The sequence below is a fragment of the Penaeus chinensis genome, chromosome 14 (genome assembly GCF_019202785.1).
Source record: "Penaeus chinensis breed Huanghai No. 1 chromosome 14, ASM1920278v2, whole genome shotgun sequence".
Classification (NCBI taxonomy): Eukaryota; Metazoa; Arthropoda; class Malacostraca; order Decapoda; family Penaeidae; genus Penaeus; species Penaeus chinensis.
The window spans coordinates 13,357,588-13,380,087 of record NC_061832.1 but is presented as its reverse complement, the minus strand read 5'-3'; the positions used below and the strand labels follow the sequence as shown (position 1 = coordinate 13,380,087).

At 39.8% G+C, this 22,500-nt stretch overlaps 2 protein-coding genes across 2 annotated transcripts in view; both read left to right on the top strand.

Annotated features, from left to right (window-relative positions):
- Positions 1 to 8,146, top strand: part of LOC125032027 (mitogen-activated protein kinase kinase kinase 10-like) — a gene marked incomplete in the record, with an annotated part of 44,264 nt that extends 36,118 nt beyond the window's left edge. Inside the window, 4 exon segments of the mRNA XM_047622988.1 lie at positions 130 to 333; positions 4,720 to 4,951; positions 5,730 to 5,976; positions 6,451 to 8,146. Coding sequence (XP_047478944.1) covers positions 130 to 333; positions 4,720 to 4,951; positions 5,730 to 5,976; positions 6,451 to 7,566 — 1,799 coding nt within the window.
- A 14,239-nt stretch (positions 8,147 to 22,385) lies between these two features.
- LOC125032524 (suppressor of tumorigenicity 14 protein homolog) overlaps positions 22,386 to 22,500 on the top strand; it is an 8,144-nt gene continuing 8,029 nt past the window's right edge. Inside the window, exon 1 of the mRNA XM_047623695.1 lies at positions 22,386 to 22,497. Within this exon, the coding sequence (XP_047479651.1) occupies positions 22,443 to 22,497 (55 nt within the window). The 5' untranslated portion in view covers positions 22,386 to 22,442. The remainder of the gene's footprint in view (positions 22,498 to 22,500) is intronic.

Genomic DNA, 22,500 nt, shown 5'->3' with positions numbered 1-22,500 from the left:
ATGTAATAAAAGTAGAGATGAAAGAAAGTTCCTTAAATGCAATAAGTTAACTTAATTAGAATAAAGAACAGCAAATGAAGAGCAACTTTGGTGTGAGTGGAACCTAAGAGAGACCTGCTTTATCCACAGTACCAGCCGATGGCGTGAAGGGCAAGACGTGGGGCCCCAGCACGGCGCACCAGAAGGAGCGAGGCCACATCATCCCGCAACAGCACGACAACCAAAAACGATGGAGTAAGTCGGCGCCCAATCTAGAGAAGCCATTACGGCCCCTCCCTTATACCGCCACCATGACGGGGTTGAATCAGATCACAGCGTATGGTCCTGAGATTGGTAAGTGTGTGGTAGAAGGACGGAGAGCATGTCAAGAAGAAAAAAAACAGTCCTGCTTGCCACCTGTTTTAGAAGTCCGGAAAGGAAAAAAGTAGATAGTTCTTTATATAGAGATTGACAAAGTTTGAGAGAAAATGAATACTGAAGATGAAGAACAAGTAGAAAAATCTAAAGACATTAGTTTTTCTTTTCTCTTTTGAATGTTTCTCCTAGTTCTTGTAGACACACCGAGTCCTAGTAAGGGATCTCCTTAGACCTTTGGTAATTTGTTATCTCTTGTTCTGTTTGAAGCTGGCAATGGATATTACTACATGCCAGGTAATGTATACTTTACTACTATCTATTACTGTCTAATAGTATTGTAGTTTTGTGTATTTAGTGTGGGCACAGTGATTTATTTGTGATTTGATTGATCACCAAGTGTGTTTGTGCCCGTGATGTGAGTATATTCAGCTCTTGTATGTGTGTGCTGTTTGGGAGGGAGAAGAAAATTATACTAATGGAGAGAATGTGGACGTCCATCAAAATTCACCATACTGGAGGCTTGCCCAAATGCGCATGGGGATAAACTGATTAGAATTTGTCAGTTAGGCCCATGTAGAAAGTCATGTATGTGTACTTGACACTGTATACTACTTGATATATTTTCTATTGTGATATGAATGGTCACACTGATTATTTGATGGTTAGAAGTCCTCAGCAGTACATAGATAGAACTTAGATGAAGCTGGAAAATTGAACTGCATTGTAGAACAGAATTTGAAATAAGACCATTCTGATTTGAAGAGAGAGAAGAGGCTAGCTGGTAAATTATAAGATATATAGGGCTTCATATGAATCACAAAAAGTAGAAGTTGGACTTTGATATACAGTAAGTATTTTATGAAGTATACAACTTCCAAACTAGTAGACTTAATTTGTTATAGTCTCTATTCATTTCTTCAAAACTGCTCTGTACATCTTTGAAATAATGTTTGCAGTTTAGCACAGAGACAAGAGATGCAAGGAAAGGTATTTTTCAAGCTATTCATTTGCATATAACTTGCATAATAAATTTTATGAGAAAAAGTTTTCTCCATGTTTTAGATGAGATTTAACCAATCAGCGACAGAAATCTTTCCTTGTCGTTTCTGGGTTAACTCTCCAACATGAAGCCCAGTTACTCATGCATTTATTATGTTTTATGGGCAGCCTCTGCAGTGACCAAAAAGAGTAAGAAACTATTTACTCTGCATTTGTGTCATTTATGGGTCTTGTGTTCATGTATTTAGAACTCAGATTTTTTTTTTTTTCTTAAAAAGTTGCCACAGATTTCTCTGTCTGCTTAAATACGTGCAGGACTTGAGAACTGTCATACAGTAGCCAGCTATTGTGATGGACTAGATTGCCAAGTGCTGACCGATCATACCAACGCTGTTGGTGTTTGTGGTGGCCAACTTAATGTCCGGGAATTTGAGCTTCTTCATTGTTTATGAATAGCTGTAGGCTACTTACTCTCGAGGCTTTGTGACGCCATGCCACACTATGATCGACTCCCCAGACTCAAGACTCGATCTTGAGATAGCATGATAATATAGTAGTCATATTCCTGCATGAGTAATTGTCTTCATCTTCTGTAACTGATTGAAGGAAACTACTTTTTAAAAACTTAAATATCGTACATGATGCACATGGAAAGGAATGATTAATGCTGAGAATAAAGAATGGAAGAAGTGGTTCTGAAATATAAAGCTTCAAGCGTTTTGTTTATTTATTTGTTATGTTTTAAACCCAATTTTGAAAGTATTATCTTCAAAATAAAGTAGAAATTTGTGTTAAAGACTTTTGTGGTGTTGAAAGGAATCTGTTCTTGAGAGGCCTTGTGTGGTGAAAAGTTTAGATGAGATTCTTTCTCTGTAAGTTTATTTTCTTCCAAGATCCAAAAGTTCATTACTTCTAGACCAAGGAAGTTTTATGCTGTAGAGTTAGTCCATTTATGTACTTGTTCTTATACATGAACATTTGTGCTTTTATGTGTTCGTAAACACATATCCATTTTACTTGACTGTAAATGTGTTTAGAAATGTATGATTGTGTTCTTAACCCATTCACTGTTTTTATTAAAACTGCACATGTGTTTAGCTTTTTAAAAAGAGAAATTCATGATGTAATAATTTTTTTTTGTCATCATGATATGCAAAAGATAGATATTAGGCAGTTTGCCTGGATGTAAATGACTAGCACTAATTCTTTGAAAAACAAGATATTTAAGAATCACATGACTTGAAAATACAGTGAATGGATTAATGTGATTAATATTTGGTGTTGGCATAATTGAGTCCAGGGAATTGGTGATGAGAGATGTAATTGCATATTTATGCACAGTCTGGGACAGTTGTGCCCAGTCAAAAATGAAACTCATAAAACACTCCAGCATTGTCTTGAACAGCCAAAGGGTTCAGAAGCTTCTTTCATGCTATCCAACTTTTGTCCCAGACTGTCCATGTGCAAATGTAAACACTGTTGTGGTGTTTCCATAGAACACCTATATATTATGTACTTTCAGAGGCAACCCATGGGCAGTGGCTGGGGTACTTGGACACCAATGGTATTGAATAAACCACACTTGTGTATTTTCTGCCGCTGCAAATTATCATATTACTTACTGCCTGTTCCATTTAGTAGTGATTTTACAAACATTTGCTTTTTCTCCTCCAATAAATCTATATCGTTTTAGATATGTATTGTATGTTTGTGTGTGTTTTTTTAAAGAGAGATTTTCATGTTAAGTGTTTTAAATGTAATAATAGTTAGTTAATTCTTAAAAAGGAGGATGCTGAATGGTGGTTGACAAACCATTTTATGCCATAACGTAATGTGTGGTTTTCATAGGAATTTCTGGTGTCAAGTTAGCATGGTTTTGCCACCATGGAATAGATCTAATTTTGTAGATAGTGAAAGAGAATATTTTCAAAGAAAGTGGCCTTTTTTTAATAACTTTTTTCTTAACTGTGATAATTACATCTCTTGCAAGAATTAAAGAAAGAGAGAGAAAAAAAATAAACCTTTTCAGCTAGAATTTTAGTGTGGATGTGATATCACTGATTCCAAAATCCTGTATTGTCATGCTTGTGAATGATAAGACTTTATTCCTGGTCCATGGATAGAATCTGATTTTTTTGAGTAGGAAAATTCCGGATATAAAATTTTAAGAGACATTTTTCCTCTCTTGGCAGTATTCTGGTTTAATTATTTGTGTCTGTGGTGATGGATAAACAGGACTTGAACTTGGGACTTTCCTTAAAATTTATCCTATGATATTAAGGAAATAGTTGACGGAAGGAGAGTGTTTTTATCCCTGTACATACATTTTAACTAGGGTATTTTTTGTCACTGATTTGTCTTTAATATTATGTGTCATTTTTAACATCTCACGAGGGTTAAGAATGAAAATAAAATTAATCAAATAGTTTTTTCTTTTTTTCTTTATTTACCAAGAGAGTTTGAGAATGAGAGAGAATGAGATTCAAAGACAGAATGAAAGAGGGAAAGACAGATTGGAAGAGAGAAGGATAGGTAGATAATTTGATAGACAGTTAAATAAAGAGAAGAGAAAGAGAGAGCCAGAGAAAGAGAGGGAAAGTTTGAAAGAGAGAGAGTAAGAGAGAGCGAGACAGAGAGAGCGAGACAGAGAGAGCGAGACATGAGAGCGAGACAGCGAGAGTGAGACAGAGAGGGAGAGTAAGAGAGAGCGTAAGTAAGAGGGAGCTAGAGTAAAAGAGACCAAGTGAGAGAGAGAGAAAGAAAGCAAAAGAGAAAGAAAGAAGGAGATGGAAAGAGAAGGAGAAAGAGAAAGAGGGAGGAATTGAGAGATGTTGGATGTGAGTAAGTTAGAGTGAGTGGGTAGCTGGGTTTGAAAAACTGAATGAGTGAATGAGGAAGTGAGGAAGAGGTAGAGGAGAGAAGAGTGGAAAAGGTAATAACTAGGAGATAAAGAAAAAGAAAGAGGGGAGATAAGGGAGATGTAGAGAAAGAGGAGTACAAAGTGAAAGAGGTAGAGGAAGGGGAGGGAGAGGGAGAGAGAGAGAGAGAGAGAGAGAGAGAGAGAGAGAGAGAGAGAGAGAGAGAGAGAGAGAGAGAGAGAGAGAGAGAGAGAGAGAGAGAGAGAGAGAGAGAGAGAGAGAGAGAGAGAGAGAGAGAGAGAATGATTTTCTTTTGCAGAATTTCCATTTCACCATACAGTCTGAGTTGTCAATGTATATACCTCATGATTGTAAAATAGAAAAAAAAGGACATAACATTCCCCCAGATAAGTTTGCATGTATCTTCTTTGAATAGACAAGAACAAGAAAGAAAAAAAGCTCCCTAGAGGATTTAGAAGCCTGACTCCAGCTGTTGCATTCCCAGATTACAGTGGCGAAGATGGAGGATGGACAGCCAAACCCGTGCCCCTGCGACCCCTACCTGTCCCTACCCTCTATAACGGCACGACTCCAGAGACTAAGGGTCAGCGGCCCAAATATTCGCCTCTTGAGCTGATTGTCTATAATATTGCTGCAATGTTGGCGAGTGTGGCAGCCGGTTATGATGTGCGGTTGTCAAACGTCACTGCGGTTCATCCAAAGCTGTTACCAGTGAAGTGAGTTTTTATTTTTTCAAAGAATAATTGTATGTGTTTTTTGTAGTCATTTGGGATTATGTAACAAGGATTTTATATATATATATATATGTATGTATATATGTATGTGTATGTGTGTACATATATGTAAGTATATATATGTATGTGTATGCGTATATATATGTATGTGTATGCGTATATATATGTATGTGTAAATATTTATGTATATATGTATAAGTGTATATATATATGTATATATATGTATGTGTATTTATATATATATATATATATATATATATATATATATATATATATATATATACACACACACATATGTATATATATGTATATTCATGTGTGTATATATATGTATATTCATGTGTGTATATATATATGTATATACATATGTGTATATCTATGTATATACACATGTATATATATATATATGTATATACATATATGTATATATATGTATATACAAATATGTATATACATATATGTATATATGTATATACATATATGTGTGTGTGTGTGTGTATATATATATATATATATATATATATATATATATATATATATATATATGTATATATGTATAATATATATATATATATATATATATATATATATATATATATATATATACACACATATATACATATATATGTATGTTTATATATAGTCTCTTTATTTGGATCTGAATTTACCAGTAGATTTCAGGTCAGAATTTGGTGTTCCTTTACTAGCTTCTTGAAAAATGTGGATTTCATTACCACGATTGCCAAACGTGCGATTTCAGGGCTGAGGAAGATGACGCAGAGTACCAGAGATGGCTGAGTATGAGTGAGTACGAGTTCTCAAGTCCATCGGGATATGCTCACAACACCTACCACGGCCCAACCAGACACTCACGGCCGGCCCTGGTGCTGGAACCTAAGCCAATCAGGTTCACCGACTCTCCGCAACATTTTGCAGGCCAGGCTGCTTTGCCCTCCTCCCAACAGGGCCCTAGGAGAAAATCGTCCTCTGCGAGTAACGACAGTGAGGTGAGATAACTAAGCAGTGTGATTATCCCGGTACTTTATGGACTGAGGTGGTTTATTATTGTTGGGTTGTAAAGGAAGGGTATTTTTGCAGATTTCTTTTTGATTTACTGTATCATTTTGGGTATGTTTATGTAACACTTATTAGCACTCACCCAAGAACTACTACTACTACTACTACTACTATTTTTATTATTATAACAACTCCACCAGCTGGTAGGACTTCAACTCTGTTGTGAATAAAGTCACTGTTAATATTATTGTTAAGATTTTGTGACAGATACTGCTACTCTACTATTACTTTTATTAGTAATGTGGGCTAACCTTTCTTATCACAGAATAGTGTTAAGTAATTATTAAGTAGGGCAATGGCAAAATAATGTAGACAACAAGATATACATACCCACTGAATAACATTAGCTGTGATTTTATTGAGTCAGATCTGATTATTTGGAAGTAAATTTTTACCTTTTCCAGCAAGTGGCAAGCTACGGTGGTGGGGGGCAGCGTACAGTTTACATCCCAGGCCCGGCCGATTACCTGTGTCCAGATTATCGCAGTGAGCAGCAGATGGTGATCTGGAGTGAACGGGGTGACCACTCTGCCCACGTGACCACCGTGCAACAACGACCGCCCTCGCCAGTGCCTGATGCCCCAGTGTACAGAGAAATGTACCAGCACTTTCCTGGGGACTTCCGCTCAGAGCCAGTTGGCTACTACTACAGTGAACGGGGTTACCATGATCCGCCTGCAGAGTACCGTGCCAGTGTGCATTACGAGCAGCGGATTTACCCCCAATATGTCCGACGTCACACCTCGGCAGCAGCAGCAGCGGCGGCGGCGGCCAGTGGGGAAGGAGGATACCATGCCTATGAAAACCCTTCCACCTCAGTATCCTCATCATCAACATCCACCAACCCTCGCACTCCCTCCAGATTAAATTTCCAACATAGGCGTACTCCATCTTCAGTGTCAAATGCTTCCACGTCTTCTTCAAATATCAACCCATCCTTCAGGCTAGAGGATGAGGGTGATAGCTCATATTCCACGCCGACGCACCGCAACGGACACTATGAGCTGCTAGGGGGACCAGCCCCTCCTCCAAGAGTATCCCGTCAGAATTCTCACGAGTTGGACCGCATGGACAGACCAGGAACACTGGATCTTCCCCGGCACCACCGCTCGTCTCTAAGGAAGTCAAATTACACGTATGGCAGGTCCTCCCCCAAGCCTCGCAGTGATCGGAGTGGGTCTGGGGGCTCGGGTGGGGGCACACCCACGAACCCCACCCCGCCAGACAGCATGACAAGTGAGGACAGCAGCTATGTCAGTGCCCCAGACATGTACTCTGGTGGCTCTGGGGGAAATTCAACTGGTGGGGGACGTGTAAGATTCTCACCTGCTTCTCACATTCTTGGATCAGAGGTTCCTCGACACACTCTTTTGGACATGCCTGTAGAGGGACAGAGTCAGGACACGACAGAGCCTCTGACAGCTCTACAGCAAGCCTTGAGGCACCGTGAGCAGCAAGGCCTCCTCTCACAACCAAATTCATGGACAGCTTTTGATGATGGCAGTGACGAGAGGTTGTAGCAGCTCTCCACTTGAGCCACCATGCTCTCAGGGGGGGCAGAAGCCCAGTTAACATTCCAGGCACATAAAGAGGACGGTTCATGAGTTTCTTTCAAGTATTGCTTTATAACTGTAGGAAAGATTGATCCCTTTGGAAGGTTTGTGGATCTTGTAAATTACCTACTTATTCTCATTATCTATTTGAGACAATTGGAGAGTGGTTCAGGAAACTAAGTCATCTGTTTCATAAAGAAACTTTGAAAACAGTGCAAGTGGAGAACTGTCCTTGTCGGACTTTCCCCCGACAGTTGTGGCGTATGTGTTGTAATCACTGTGCTCAAGCTTTCAGTTTTATGTGGTTTGATGAGAGCAGTGTATATAGTAGTGCCATCTAGTTATTTCTACTTGGTCAGGATTGCTATCATTCCTATCAAGTCACAACTTCTGTGATCCTTGGGCAGCCTTTGTGTAACTTTTCACCTCTTAGAATGAGTACCTAGTATAGCAGTGGGAAGGAAGGAACATAGAAGAAGAAGAAGAAGAAGAAGAAGAAGAAGAAGAAGAAGAAGAAGAAGAAGAAGAAGAAGAAGAAGAAGAAGAAGAAGAAGAAGAAGAAGAAGAAAAAAAAAAGAAAGAATATAGAGGATTGGGTGAAGAGATGTCATGGGCAGAGAATGAAATAGGGGTGGGTGGGAAGGGATTCAGGAAAGAGAGAGAGAGAGTGAGTGAGTTAAAGACATGGGAGGAAGTGATGGCGTGAGGCCTTCTCATCGCGTAAGAATCGCTTATTGGTAGTGTTATTCCAGTTCCTCGTATCATTCTCTTATAGGACGGTTGGTTGGGCTCTCAAGATAAAAGTTAGGATGACGTCTTTTCTCTATCCAAGAAAGTTTCATTATAGTGAAAGCAGTTCAAGAATGCATTTTTTTTTTTCTTTTCCTTCTTTTTATTTATAGATTATGCAGCTCTGAATGGTTTGATAATGGGTTGTAAGTTGATGATTTTGTTGTGCAATATTCCATGGTACTCAGTATTGCTGTAACTGACATGAAATGTGTTGCTTGAATTGGAAAATTGGACAGAAAAAATATGATCTGTATTTTTCCATTAGTTAATACTACAAATTGCATGAAAAGTAAATGAGCATTCATATAGGAAAACAAATTACAGTGTCTGCAATAATTGTGCCATAATGTTTTGCACTTCTTTTTGCCACACGGGATATCATTTGATTCATTAATAAAGGGGATTGCATGCTTTTTCTCTATTTTGATATAAAAAAAAAAAATCAGAGAGTAATTAGTCATGTGAAACTTTTGTCATGAGATTGTGTATTAATTATTTGATTCAGTCATCATTTAACTTTTATACTGCTTGCCTTCCAGTCAAGTGAAGTGAAGTTTGTAAAAGTAAGGATATATACATATATTCATGCATGAAGACATTTATACATATACATATATGCATTCATATATACTTTACACACATACACATGCACATTGAGTGCATGCACAGAAAAAAAGACATACATGCACATGCACACACACATGCACACACACTCACACACGCACACACACTCACACACGCACACACACACTCACACACGCACACTCACATGCACATACACTTACACACGCACATGCACACACACACTTACACACGCACACACACACACACTCACACATGCACACACACACACACACACACACACACACACACACACACACACACACACACACACACACACACACACACACACACACACTCACACACTCACACACTCACACTCACACTCACACTCACGCACTCACGCACTCACACTCACGCACTCACACTCACGCACTCACACTCACGCACTCACACTCACGCACTCACACTCACTCACACTCACACTCACACTCACACTCACACTCACACTCACACTCACACACTCACACACTCACACTCACACTCTCACACTCACACTCACACTCACACTCACACTCACACTCACACTCACATTCACATTCACATTCACATTCACATTCACATTCACATTCACATTCACACACACACACACACACACACACACACACACACACACACACACACACACACACACACACACACACGTATGTGTAATTATGTATATTTATATATGTATGTTGTATATGTATTTATTTATATGTATACACATACCTATGTATACACATATTATACATATTATTTATGTTATACATACAGCACATGCATATATACTCTATATGTATATATAATGTTGTGTTACCTACTTAAATCGTATATGCCTCTTCTGTGAGATGTATATGAGAGGTCTGATAGGAAAGTCTGCATTACTAGCCACTGGTTGCATTAGCTTAGTTGAGTGTCGAAGTATAATTTGTGTGAGATTATGTACGCCGAAATGTTGGTTTCTGTGACCAGTTGGTATTTAAGCTTTTTTTAATTTTAATTTTTTTTGTAAAATAGGAATTATTTTCTTATGATAGATAGAAATTTTAACAATATTTGGTATACAAGGAACAAAATTTTTGAAGATCGTTTTTCATTAGCATAGTTTGTAAGAAGAGAGAAGAAAAGAATACTTGGTTACCTACATTCCATTTTTTACAGTACAGTAAACTGACTATATTAGTACATTAAATAAGTATCACACCAGTGCTAAAGATGATCTCTATGGGAAGCGAGTTTTTTTGTTCAGTAGAAAAACAGGTTTAATCTTTGCCCCTGTGCTCAGGTTTGATGAGAAAGTTGTTATTAAAGCCAAAATATGTAAATGTATATAAACAAAAACAGTAAGTGTATACTACATACTGTGATTTTTATGGTTTATTTTTTTTTTTCCTGTATTTCTTTTTGGCATTAATCAGTTTTTGCCGTTGAGACCTGAAACATGAATGACGGTTTTGGTTACTTAAAATAAAAGTTTCAAGTAAAGCATTATTATCTCAGGATATGACTATGTTCAATTTCAGGATTCTTGATGCATGAAGAGATAGTTTCAGTTTATTCATTTATTTTTTATTTTTTTTTTTTTTAGTAGTAATATGTTCCATTGATTGAAAGCCAAGTTGTGACCTGACGCTGTTGTGCTTCATTGAATGATAGCCGAGGCATGACCTTGGACGGTCTTGTTGCGTTGAGTAATAGTCGGGACACGAACCGAGACGGCTTTGGTCCGTTTAATGCTAGCCGAGACACGACCTGAGACTTACGCTCCACTAAAGGATAACCAAGTTGTGACCAAGATTATCTTTGACTGAACACCAAAGGTAATTTCTTTGATTGTGATTTCTATGGCAGAGTTACTTTGAGAGTGTCTTGTTGAAAACTTGACAGTAGGCAGACGTGTTGTGCAAAAGGAAAATTTTCCTTGTAATTGCGATGTGTTGAAGGAGTGAGACTTTTTTTTTCTCTTGTTTTAATTTGTATTTTGTTTTATTTTCATTTATTTATTTTTTAACCTTTTTGTAATGGAAGTGCCTCTGTATGTCTGCATGTCGGTATGTATGTTCAGAAGTTCACATGTATATATTTGAATATGCACATGTAGAAATATGCATTTGTGTGTGTGGTTGCATTATATACATGCATGTGAGTGTGTACATATGTGAATGAAGAAATTGTAGGCAAGAAAGAACACTGGTTTGGAAAAGTGCTTTGATGACCTCTTTCTTATTAATCATTATTGACACTCGGCATTGATCAACATGTTGCTTCTTCTCTGGAGTATAGTAGTTTTCACCCAGAAGTAAATATTGTAATTTTGATGTACGTTACAGCATTAGAGAAAAAGGGATGCCAGTGATTATCAATTTCTACCTATTATGGTCTCCCCTGGTTTCACATGGCAGTGACTGTAGATTTTAGTTGTCCTTTTTATGTCCATATGATATGATTTCTAGATGTGATTGGTGTATGCATTATCTTCATAGGCACAAGGCTGTGAAAAGAACTTAGATTTATTAGTTGGTATTCAGAGGCTATGCCCATGAGTTTTTTAATAGGAGAGTAAAATGTTATTTTTCAATTCTCATCATAGCTAAAACTCCAGATTATTGCAGTATGCTGTGAAATTAAAGGAAGGGGGGTGGGAAGTTAAATTCATACAGTGAATTTGCATTTCATTCTCATATCAAAAGATGGTTTGATCCAAGTGCTCATTGTAAGATTGCAGAGCTCTTTTGGGAGTGAAGATTCGCCAGGCAGGGAAATAAGGAGGCTTGGGTGTCTTTGTGGTCCAAGAATCTATAATCTTGCATCTTGCAACGGTCATCCGAGATTGCACCATTTTGCGTGTTCCTTATACTTACCAGTTAAGAGTTTTTGTGCCATAGATGCAGTGTAAGATGTCTTTGAAATTTGTAAGAGGGTTTTTTGAAGAGGCATTGGATTAATCAGTTATGACTGGACTTGACTGCATTCACACTGAGAGGTTTGTTACAGTCTGTAGACTTGATATTGATTTTTAAAATTTATTTACTTGTTTCATGCAACCATTGTCCTAGCTTCTTCCTCGACTGGTATTCTTGATTTGGAAAGAGAGAGGAAGAAAGAAAACCCAGTTTACATAGATCTCTTCAAAATTAAGTATGCAGGTAGGGGTGGGTAGACGTCAGATAGTGTTGTTGTCATTAGCCCTCGAGAACTAGTCAAGTGAATCAAAATGATGTACGTGCCAATGGTTGTGTCAAGGATGTATGTTTAAGGATTGTAGCATCTACTGAAATTTTGATGGGAGAATCATGCTGTGGTTGCAGGTTGCTGATCACTCCATACGAAAGCCTTGCAATATTTGTGATTGGAGAATGACAATCAGTGTTCTTGTATCTTGAACGATACTTTGTGTATACTGGGTCTTCTTCAAGAGTCTTTAAATAATAGACCGAGGAAATATTTTGTAAGATTTGCAGTTAGTTAGCATGATTTATGTAAGGGGCTAATGATCAACACTTTCTCATAAGATGTGACTGACTTGAGATGGTATTTTACGACAGTTGCATGTAATGTGTTATTAGGAATTGAAAGAGTCTAAAAATTATAAAGAGCAAGAAGCAAATCGATTCACAAGGACATTTGGAATCACAGATTTGAATTAGATTTGAATTCTCTCTGGATCGTATATGTTTTTTTTTAAGTAAGTTGCATTTACTTAAGTTATTCTGTGACTAAACTTTAAAGGTGACACGAGTGAGGTATTTATTCTTCCTTTTATAATTTGACACTCCAGTTGAGAATTGCATATGTCTGTAGCATTGATTTGCAATATTGATTCAGGTGTAGAATCTACATCAACCTGTTTTAGATGCACTACCTCTGTTGATTGCATTTTAAGTACCAGCTATTAACATTACCAATCCGTTCTACGAGGTTTCAAAGCTTGGGTCATATTTGTAAGTGAAATGAAAGCAACATATCAGGGGTGACTTGGAGGACACAATGATAGCACCGTTTGTGTGTTTTAAGTTCGGAATATATCACTGCATTATAAAATTAGGATGCCATTGATGTAATCGAGTAGGTCATGAGGTTTCCCGTTATCTCTCTTTGGTTGTGTATGTTCCAGTCCTGTTGACAGTGGTATGTCATCTTTTCTCATGATTTAACCTCATTTTGTGGCCATTTTATCACAAAAGGTTTGTGATGTAGCCAGTCTGGGATCCACAGTTGTCGCAGTGTGTGGTGGCTGCAGGCCTGTTCGTCGGTCCGATGGCATTTGTAAATCCACAGATACATCGGTGTCATGTACGCCAGGTTCTGCAGTGGTCTAAGGACGACAGCGTAGCTTGGACCTCTGTCATAGCGTGCCATTACTAGGTCTTGTCAGTTTTTCCTTTTTATTTATTTTTTTTATTCTTTGAATTTATTTGTTCATTCTCACATTAGATTTTATCAATGTTGACAGGGATATTCCGTCTTGTTTCTCTTATTTCTCCTCTGTTCGCATGGATATTACCGGCTGAAGCTTACAAGGAAATCGTAGGGTTTGGTATGGTTTGTACCGAATTGAGTCAGATACTAGGACTTAGGACTCAGATATGTATTAGACATTCCCTGTGTATTAACTGACTCACAGGGCCTTCTTTATTTTAACTCATATTGTATTAAAAACTAAAGAAAATAGCCTTGATTCCACAGGGGATTCGATCTTCCTTGTTTTTTTTAATAGCCACGATGTTCGGCTTCGTTCCCGTGTTTTAAGATTATTCTCTCTCTTTTATCTGCTCTTTTGATTTTTACCTTCTTCCTTTCTTATTGAGATTAGCATTGGAGATGTAGCACATTCAGAGCTGTTTGGACGTATCTACTACCTAAACAAGTAAGAGACTGCAGACCTCACACAGGGGATGAGCAAGCAATGAAGGGATTTTGGAGTTTTGCTTGTTTTGTTTTGTTTTTTTATGTCTGTTTTTGTTTTTGTTCACAAACACTCACGCACTTGTACTCATAGTCACACCAACGCAGGCATTCACAGACATAGACAAAAACAAACACAAAAACATACACACACACACACACACACACACACACACACACACACACACACACACACACACACACACACACACACACACACACACACACACACATACACACATACACACATACATGTACGTGTACCTGTACCTGCCTTGTACAGATATTTTTCAGATTTTGTCTCAGTGGATGACGTATGAAGATGGCCTTGAATAAATGTTCTTTAGCTTTGTGCTGGAAATATAACTTTGTTTAGTTTTTGTGTTCACCCGCATCTACTTGAGGGTAGTTTGACAGGTGTGATATCTAAATTTTTGTTGTCTTCAATCATGTATTCAAAGTGGTGGAAACCTGAGGAAACTGATTGTGATAATTATACCAGACTTTATATAAGTGTTTGTTGCGTGTTGGTTAGAAAAAAACAAAAAAAAGTTTAAGATAAAAACCCTGTTGTATGTGGTTAGAAAAAATAGGCTCTTTAAACTGGAAGATTAAAAGAATTGAGTGAAAATGTCACAGAGCCTTTGACTGGCTGAGAAGAAAGAAGAAGAATTATGAAATAAATGTATGAAAAGTGAAGAGAAGCAAAGGTAAAGTAAGAAAATGGATGAAATAAAAAAAAATAGGAAAAAGAATGAAATGAAAAGTTAGAAAAAGAAAGAAATGAAAGTTCAGAAAAAGAAAGAATGAAAAAAAAGGTTACACGAAGAAAAGAAGGGAGAGAAATCAGAAAATAAAGAGAAAAGGAAGGAGAAGTGCAGGAAAGGTATGAAAAATAGAAAGAGAAAGGAAACGAAACTTGAAACGAGAGACCAACCCGGAGCTGATCTGTGGTCGCGTTGTGATACGTGTTAGAGGAAAGAAAAGTGACTCTCTCTTTTTCCAGTGATTTGAGTGATTTGAAGGCTGTATACGCAAGGTTCTTCTTCGTCTCCTCATTTTTTAAATTTATTTTAGCTTCTACCATTTTTTTTTTTCTCTCCGTCTCTCCTGTGATTTGTACAAGCCTGACATGATAATGGCATTATAATGTCCTCCTCTCTTCCGTCTTCGGCCTTCATTCTCCTCTCTCTTTCTCACTTCATCTTCTCTCTGTCACCTTGGCTTTTCTTGATGTTAAAGAGTAATGCCGTGTATTGCAACTCAAAACAAAACAAAAAAAAAAAAACTTGCATAAAAACTGAGAAAAAAATCCAAATGTATGTCCCTGGGAAAAGCTGGACAGAAAAAAGATTTGGAGAAAAAAAGAAAAAAAAAACAAACAATTTTTACGTCATACGGCCAAACCAAACGTAACCACAGCCTTATATTGTCTTATATTAGAATGTGTATTTTTAAATCTTGTGTAGGTAACCAAATACTGTACTTGTACATGGATTTTATGTGAAATCCTTTTAACAAATTCTTTGTATGTTTTACTGTAAAATATAGACATTTTTTTTTTCATTATTTATGAGGTAATGAATGGGAAGGAGAAAGGTAGTGTGACAGAGCAGGTGGCCCAGTGTGAGAAAGCTGATTATCATCCATAAGTGTAGTTAAGTATGTAAGTTTTATTACAATCAATGTAGCCAGTGAGGACAATTATATAAACAATATTTTAAACGAGTGTAAGTGTTTCAGAATGTTTTTTTTTTCTCATGTCACCTTTTAAAAGTTTGTGAAGAGAAGTATTCTTTTGTTTTTTACTTTTACGTGTCATTGTCACAACGTGCGAAGATTTTTAACGTTTAGGTTTTACACATGTACACGAAAGGGGATCATTCAGAACCGCACTACTGCTACCATAGTGGGCCATCTGAGACAAAGTCACCAAGGCTCTACATTCCAGATTTTATGAAGTCTTTCTTTTCTGTATTTGTATCACTAATCCCATTGTTCTTCTGTTATGTTTTGTTTAATTTTTTTTTTTTTAAATTGATTGTCTTTATTATTATTATCATATATTTTTCTCTCTCTACCATGGGTTGGAGTCAAGGCCTTACCATGTGTCATAAGTATTTTGCTAACGCAGCATGTGTGTATATTTTTCCACTGTATAATAGACCAGTTATCTATTCCCCTCCCTCCATCTCCCCTCCCCTCCATCTCCTCCTCCCCTCCCCTCCCCTCCCCTCCCCTCCCCTCCCCTCCCCTCCCCTCCCCTCCCCTCCCATTCCCTCCCCTCTTACTCCTCTTCCCCTTCCCTCCCTTTCCCTCCCCTCCCCTCCCCTCCCCTCCCCTTCCCTCCCCTCTATCTCCTCTTCCCCTTCCCTCCCTTTCCCTCCCCTCCCCTCCCCTCCCCTCCCTTCCCCTTCCCTCCCCTCCATCTCCTCTTCCCCTCCCCTCCATCTCTTCCCCTCCCCTCCCCTCCCCTTCCCTTCCCTTCCCTTCCCTTCCCTCCCCTTCCCTTCCCTTCCCTTCCCTTCCCTTCCCTTCCCTTCCCTTCCCTTCCCTTCCCTCCCCTCCATTCCCCCTATCCTCCATCCCCTCCTTCCCTCTCCTAAGGAAAAAAAAAAGCACGAGATTGTTTTCCCAGTGTAATTTTTTCCATCCCCCACCCCCACCCCCTACCCCCATATATCCCTTACCTGGAGAGGGGGTCCTGCTGGTCAGTGTTGTTCTCTGTGCATTTGTACTGGCAGACATTAACACGAGATTTAGTTTAATTTTGGGTTCATCTTTGGTCTTTCATTCCGTAAAAGAGAATAGACTGATGGGTTCATTTTGTATTTTGGTCATTGTTATTCTCATTGGTTTAATGGATTACATGTCTTTGAAATTGTCCTGTTTTAAGGTGGTCTGCCCTTCCGAGTTTCTTTCTCTCTCCTAAGTGTCGGATGAAGATTGTCAAATTCCGTTAAGTGCCGAACTTTGAACTTTCTTCTTCGGGGATTTACAGCGTTTGAAAGAAAAAGAAAAATCTAAACTACCCATCTCGTCAGCACTGGCCAGGCATTTAACCATAATCAAAACCCTTAGAAATATCTCCCTCACAGCGACTCTTGTTTCACGTGGACAACCATAATGTATAGAAATCATCTACTTATTTCTTGGTCATACAAAGATTAAGAGGTTGTGAACCTATGGCTTTTATTTATATGTAAATATACAATTCTACTTATGGTGTGTTTTCCTCTTTCCTTGAAAAGTAAAAGCTTTGGTGGGGTACAAACAAGCAGTGAGAAAATTGAAAAATAAAGATAGGGTTTGCTAAGAAAAGAAAATTTGAATTTATCACGTTTTGTTATTTCATATGTAGCTCCTAGGACAGCATGTAAATGAATTCCCAAGAATATTAATAAAATGTCATTTGAAATTTCTGTAGAATCATCATCATCTTAGTAGCTGGTTAGTATATAATGGTCCAGAGGCCTACCCCGGGATAGCCCTAACATGGCCCACTGGTATGGCTCTTTTTTGAACTTGCTTTGAACTTATTGGCCTCTAATTTATCAAGAGTGGGAATTTTTTTTTTTATACCTGCTGAATAAGGGAATCCAAAATGCTGATAGGATGTATTTTGTTATATGCTTAAGGGTTTAACCTCCCCCCCCCCCCCATCTCATGCCTGTTGTTGATGGGGGAGGGGGGCTTAGGAGATGGAGACTGGGACTCAATACTGGGAATCGCCCCTGCCTTGGGCCTCGACCCTCGACTCAACTAATTTTGCATGGCCTTTTTTCTCCTCAATCCCTTCTCCGTTGTTGTCGTTGGGCAGGCTTAGGAAGTGAAGACTGGGACCCAATGCTGGGGAGATCCCCAGCATTGGGTCTTTTGGGTCTTTTTCTCTTCCTGCTTTTTGGTTTCCGTTTCTTCTCCAACCCCTTCTACTATCCACTTCCTAAGGTATGAGAGCCGTGCTGAAATGATGAAAGGCTGACTTTGTGCCAGTCCTGAACGACCTGAGGGAGACATGGGCACGGTATTCCCCAGTTTTAGTTGCCTAGCCTTACCCCTCAAGGGGACCCTGAGGGGTGAACTGTTTCTCTCCCCAACATACTCTAGGCTTACCATGGCCAATAATGAAGACGTTATACCCTTGTTAAGGGCAGTGAGGCTTGCCCCCTACATCATATAGCCCCAACAACTCAAACTCTCCCAGTTTCCCAACCCCAGGCTCTCCTATGACCCGACTCTAAACACAGCAACTACTACCCCCTCCTCAACGCCTACTTGTACATTATCCACCAAAGTCAACATACAGTCTCCAGGGGGCATTCCAACTCTCCCAACATGCTCAATTTCATCACCTCTGCCCCCACAACCTCCTTCATCAACCACCCAACTTCCCTTTTTACTACTTTACAGCCTTATTGTCCACCTCTCCATAATACTACCTCCCTCAACACTACTCCTTCTTCCACACGTCCCTGTCCTTGTACCACCCTCATCTCTACAAATATCCTCAATACTCAATATTTAGCCTAGCCAAATGGGACCGATTTTTCGTGATCCCTCCCACAGCTCCTTACTCTGACAACACTCTTCTCTTCCAGCAATGTTTCCAAAAGCAAGTAGACATTCTCATTCCGATGGTTCTCGTCTCGTCACAGTTACATCTGAAAACCAAGTTATAGCATTATACTTGTACCAGAACCGTCTCTCTCCCCAGCAATCTGCCCTATCTAGTACAAAAATTGGTCAGTTTGTGGAGAAGACGGATCATAATGCGATATTAGTACAGTGCTAGTCAATTCCCCCAAGAGGTCATCGTGAGAACCCCACTAACATTGCCAAAATTACTGTCCGTAGACATGACCTTCCCTTTAATGTTTAAATACGTGGAGAATCCATCCCTGTCCGACCATATCAACCTCCTCCCCGTCAGTGCCAAAATTGTTGGCGTTTAGGATATCCTACCAGACACTGCCGTTCCTCAACCCGATGTCCTCTATGTGCCCAGCCTGGTCATAATCGATCAAGTTGCACATGTGCCAACTGTATTTTATAGGGGCTGCCCCCCCCCCCCCCCCCTACGAGTTTGAGTCTGAGGTGGCAACTCTCAGTCTCACTCTTCGTGAGTGAGACTGAGTCAACGATGGTTTTCTCTTACTCTTTACAGCCATTCCTCGAACCTCAAGACCTTATACCTCCAAATGCGTTCCTTGGTGGTATTCTGATTGTACCAAAGCGCTTCGCTTGAAATTATGTTTCCTCAGTTATATCTTTTACATCATTTTCAGCTGTTTGGGTCTATAAACTATCAGACAAACCCCCCCCCCCCCATCCAGCCCCCATCTTCCATATTTGAGATACTCTTATCTCTGATCCTGTCCAAGCCGCTAATGAACTGGGTGACTATTTCAGCCAGGTCAGTAGTGGATCTCACCTTTCTCTACACTTCTCTTCCATTAAGACCATCAGGGAACGTACCCCCATCATCTTTACCCTATCCTCAGCCGAGTCCTATTATGCTCCTTTTTCTTCCTCTGAACTCAGTGCTGCCTTACAGTCGTGCCGCAACACTCATGAAGGCGCTGACGGTATTCACTACCGTATGCTCCGACACCTTCCATCTATTCTATTCTACTCTATTCTTCCTATTAACTATTTCCAACCACACATGGACGTCAGATGATTTTCTGTCTCATTGACGAGAAGCTCTTATCTTCCTCTTCTAGAAAGCCAATAAATCGGGCACCCTCCCTCAAGATTACCGCCCCATCCTGGCGAGACCATATCCTTTACATATAAAAAGCTCGCCGCCGTCTCCGAATCTTACAGACTCTTATATCTTGGGGCTCAGATCGCAAAACTCTCCTCCATCTTCTTGTTACCTTGATCCTCTCCACTCTTGATTATGGATGCCATATCTTCTCCCCTGCCTCAACCTCCCTCGTTGCCCATCTTGATACAATCCACTACTTCGGTCTTCGCTTAGCCCTAGGCGCCTTCCGCTCCTCTCCAGTGGAGAGCCTGTACAATGAGTCAGGCATGCCATCTCTCTCTCTCGACGTTGTACCCTACTCACTCTCTCCATTGCTATGCTCGATTCTTTCCCTCACCAAACTTTGTATCCCACGATCCCTGCTTCCTATCTTTGCTTCTTCTCCATGTTTACCACCTCCTTTCTTCCCCCCCAATCCCTTGCCCGTTGTTGTCGTGGGGGGGCTTAGGAGGTGGAGACTGGGACCCAATGCTGGGGAACTCCCCAACCTTGGGACTCAGCCCTCGACTCACCAAATTTGCATGGTCTTTTTTTTCCCCCTCCTACTTTTTCCTTTCTGTCGCTTCACCAACCCCTTCTACTATCCACTTCCTAAGGTGTGAGAGCCGTGCTGAAAGGATGAAAGGCTGACTTTGTGCCAGTCCTGAACGGCCTGAGGGAGCCATGGGCACGGTATTCCCCTGCTTTAGTTGTCTAGCCCTTACCCCTCAAGGGACCCTGAGGGGTGGACCGTTGTCCCTTGAGGGGTGGACCGTTTCTCTCCCCAACATACCCCAGGCTTATCATGGGCAACAATGAATAACCATTAACCATTAACCATACCATTATTAGAGGCAATGAGGCTTGCCTCTTCATCAAATAGCTCCACCAATTCAAACTCGCCCGATTCCCTGACCCCAGGCTCTCCTTTGACTACGGCTCTGAACACTACAACTAATACCCCCTCCTAAATGCTGACTAGTACAGTATCCACCCTAATCAACACCCCAGGAGACATTTCTACTCCCAACATGCTCAACTTCAACAACTATACCCCCACAACCTTCTTCATCAACTACCCCATCCTCCCTTATTACTACCTTACAACCTCATTGTCCACCTCCCCATAACACTACCTCCCTAAACACTACTCCCTCTTCCACATGCCCCCGTCCTTCTACTACCCCCATCTTTACAAAAGTCTTAAATAATCTATTTAGCCCAGCCAAATGGGACCGATTTTTCGTGATCCCTCCCACAACTTCTCACACTTTCTGCTTTGACAACCTGTTTTCATTCCTCAAATGCATATACATCCTTCACTTGATCTAACCCCTATACATTACCTTACCCAACCTTAACCCATTTACTCGTCAATTCCTTTGCCCAACTTTGACAACTAATCACTAACTCAACCACCCTTCACTACCATTTACTATAGTGCTACATGACCTTAGATGTCTAGCACATTTATGTTGCTTTTAACCATTAACCATTAACCATTAACCATTAACCATTACAGATTCTCACACTTTCTACTTTGACAACCTGTTCTTTCATACACATACATATCCTTCACCCCATCTAATCCCCTTACATAACCCTACCTTAACACCCGCCATACGCACTCCTATCTCATGTTACGCTCTGATCCACCTCTGTGTTCTGTATGTAATGTCCCTCTTTCAGTTCCACACTTTCTGTTGTCCTGTCCACGCTTTGCTGCAGCCCGTACCTCTGCTTTCCCCTTCCTCCCTGCACCGACCTCCCAATCTATCAGACACCCTTACAGAATCTCACACTTTCTGCTTAGACAACCTGTTCTCCTTCCAGACGCATACATATCCTTCATTTGATCTACTCCCCCCTTGCTTAGTCCTACCTTAAATACCTTAAATCATTCACTCATCGCCTCCTTTACCCATCCTTACCCATTTCCAATACCATCCTACTGCTGTTCGACTGTTGACGTATTACACCCAATGATTAACTCCCCCACCCCCCCCTACCCTTTCCAATACTATACTTTCCCATAGTGCTACCTTGCCTTTGATGTCTAGCACATTTAACCATTAACTATTAGGAGTTGAAGCCTCTAAATGCATATTATGGGGTCTTAAACTGCATATTATGGGGCCTTAAAATGCATATTATGGGGTCTTAAACTGCATATTATGGGGCCTTAAAATGCATATATCATAGGACCTTAAACTGCATATTATGGGGCCTTAAAATGCACATTAAATTGCATATTATGGATCCTTATCCTAAACTGCATATTATGGGGCCTTAAATTGCATATTCTGGGGCCTTGAAATGTATATTATGGGACCTTAAAATACATATTATGGGCCTTTAAAATACAAATTACTGATTTCTACCAACATTTGACGAACAAAGAATCAAATATTGCCAACAAAAGAGCAGTAAAGAGGCCTGCCAATGTCACCTGAGTTCGAACCCGTGACCCTCTTGAGACAAATCATCTATCATACTTTATCGCGAAATTTTCAGAATAAAAAAAGTAGATCTTTATATATAATTACGAAAGCGGACTAGGCAGGCTTACTCGCCGGCAGATAAACGAACATTTGCTGCTTCCATGTGAAATGTTCCCACAGAAACAGGTGTTGTAAGTCAAGTCACGTTTTTTTTGTATATTATTGTACCCTTGCCCTTCTATGTCCGTGGTAATCGCTCTACATCTGGCAAGGTTTTCAGCACATCTTATATAAGGGTATCCGATGAGAGAGTCATATTTGTTGAGCATCTTGTTCTCGGGACACTCTCCACAATGCAGTACTACACCTCGGCTTTGCTTTTGGGAGTTCTTGTTGCCTGTACAGGTGGTA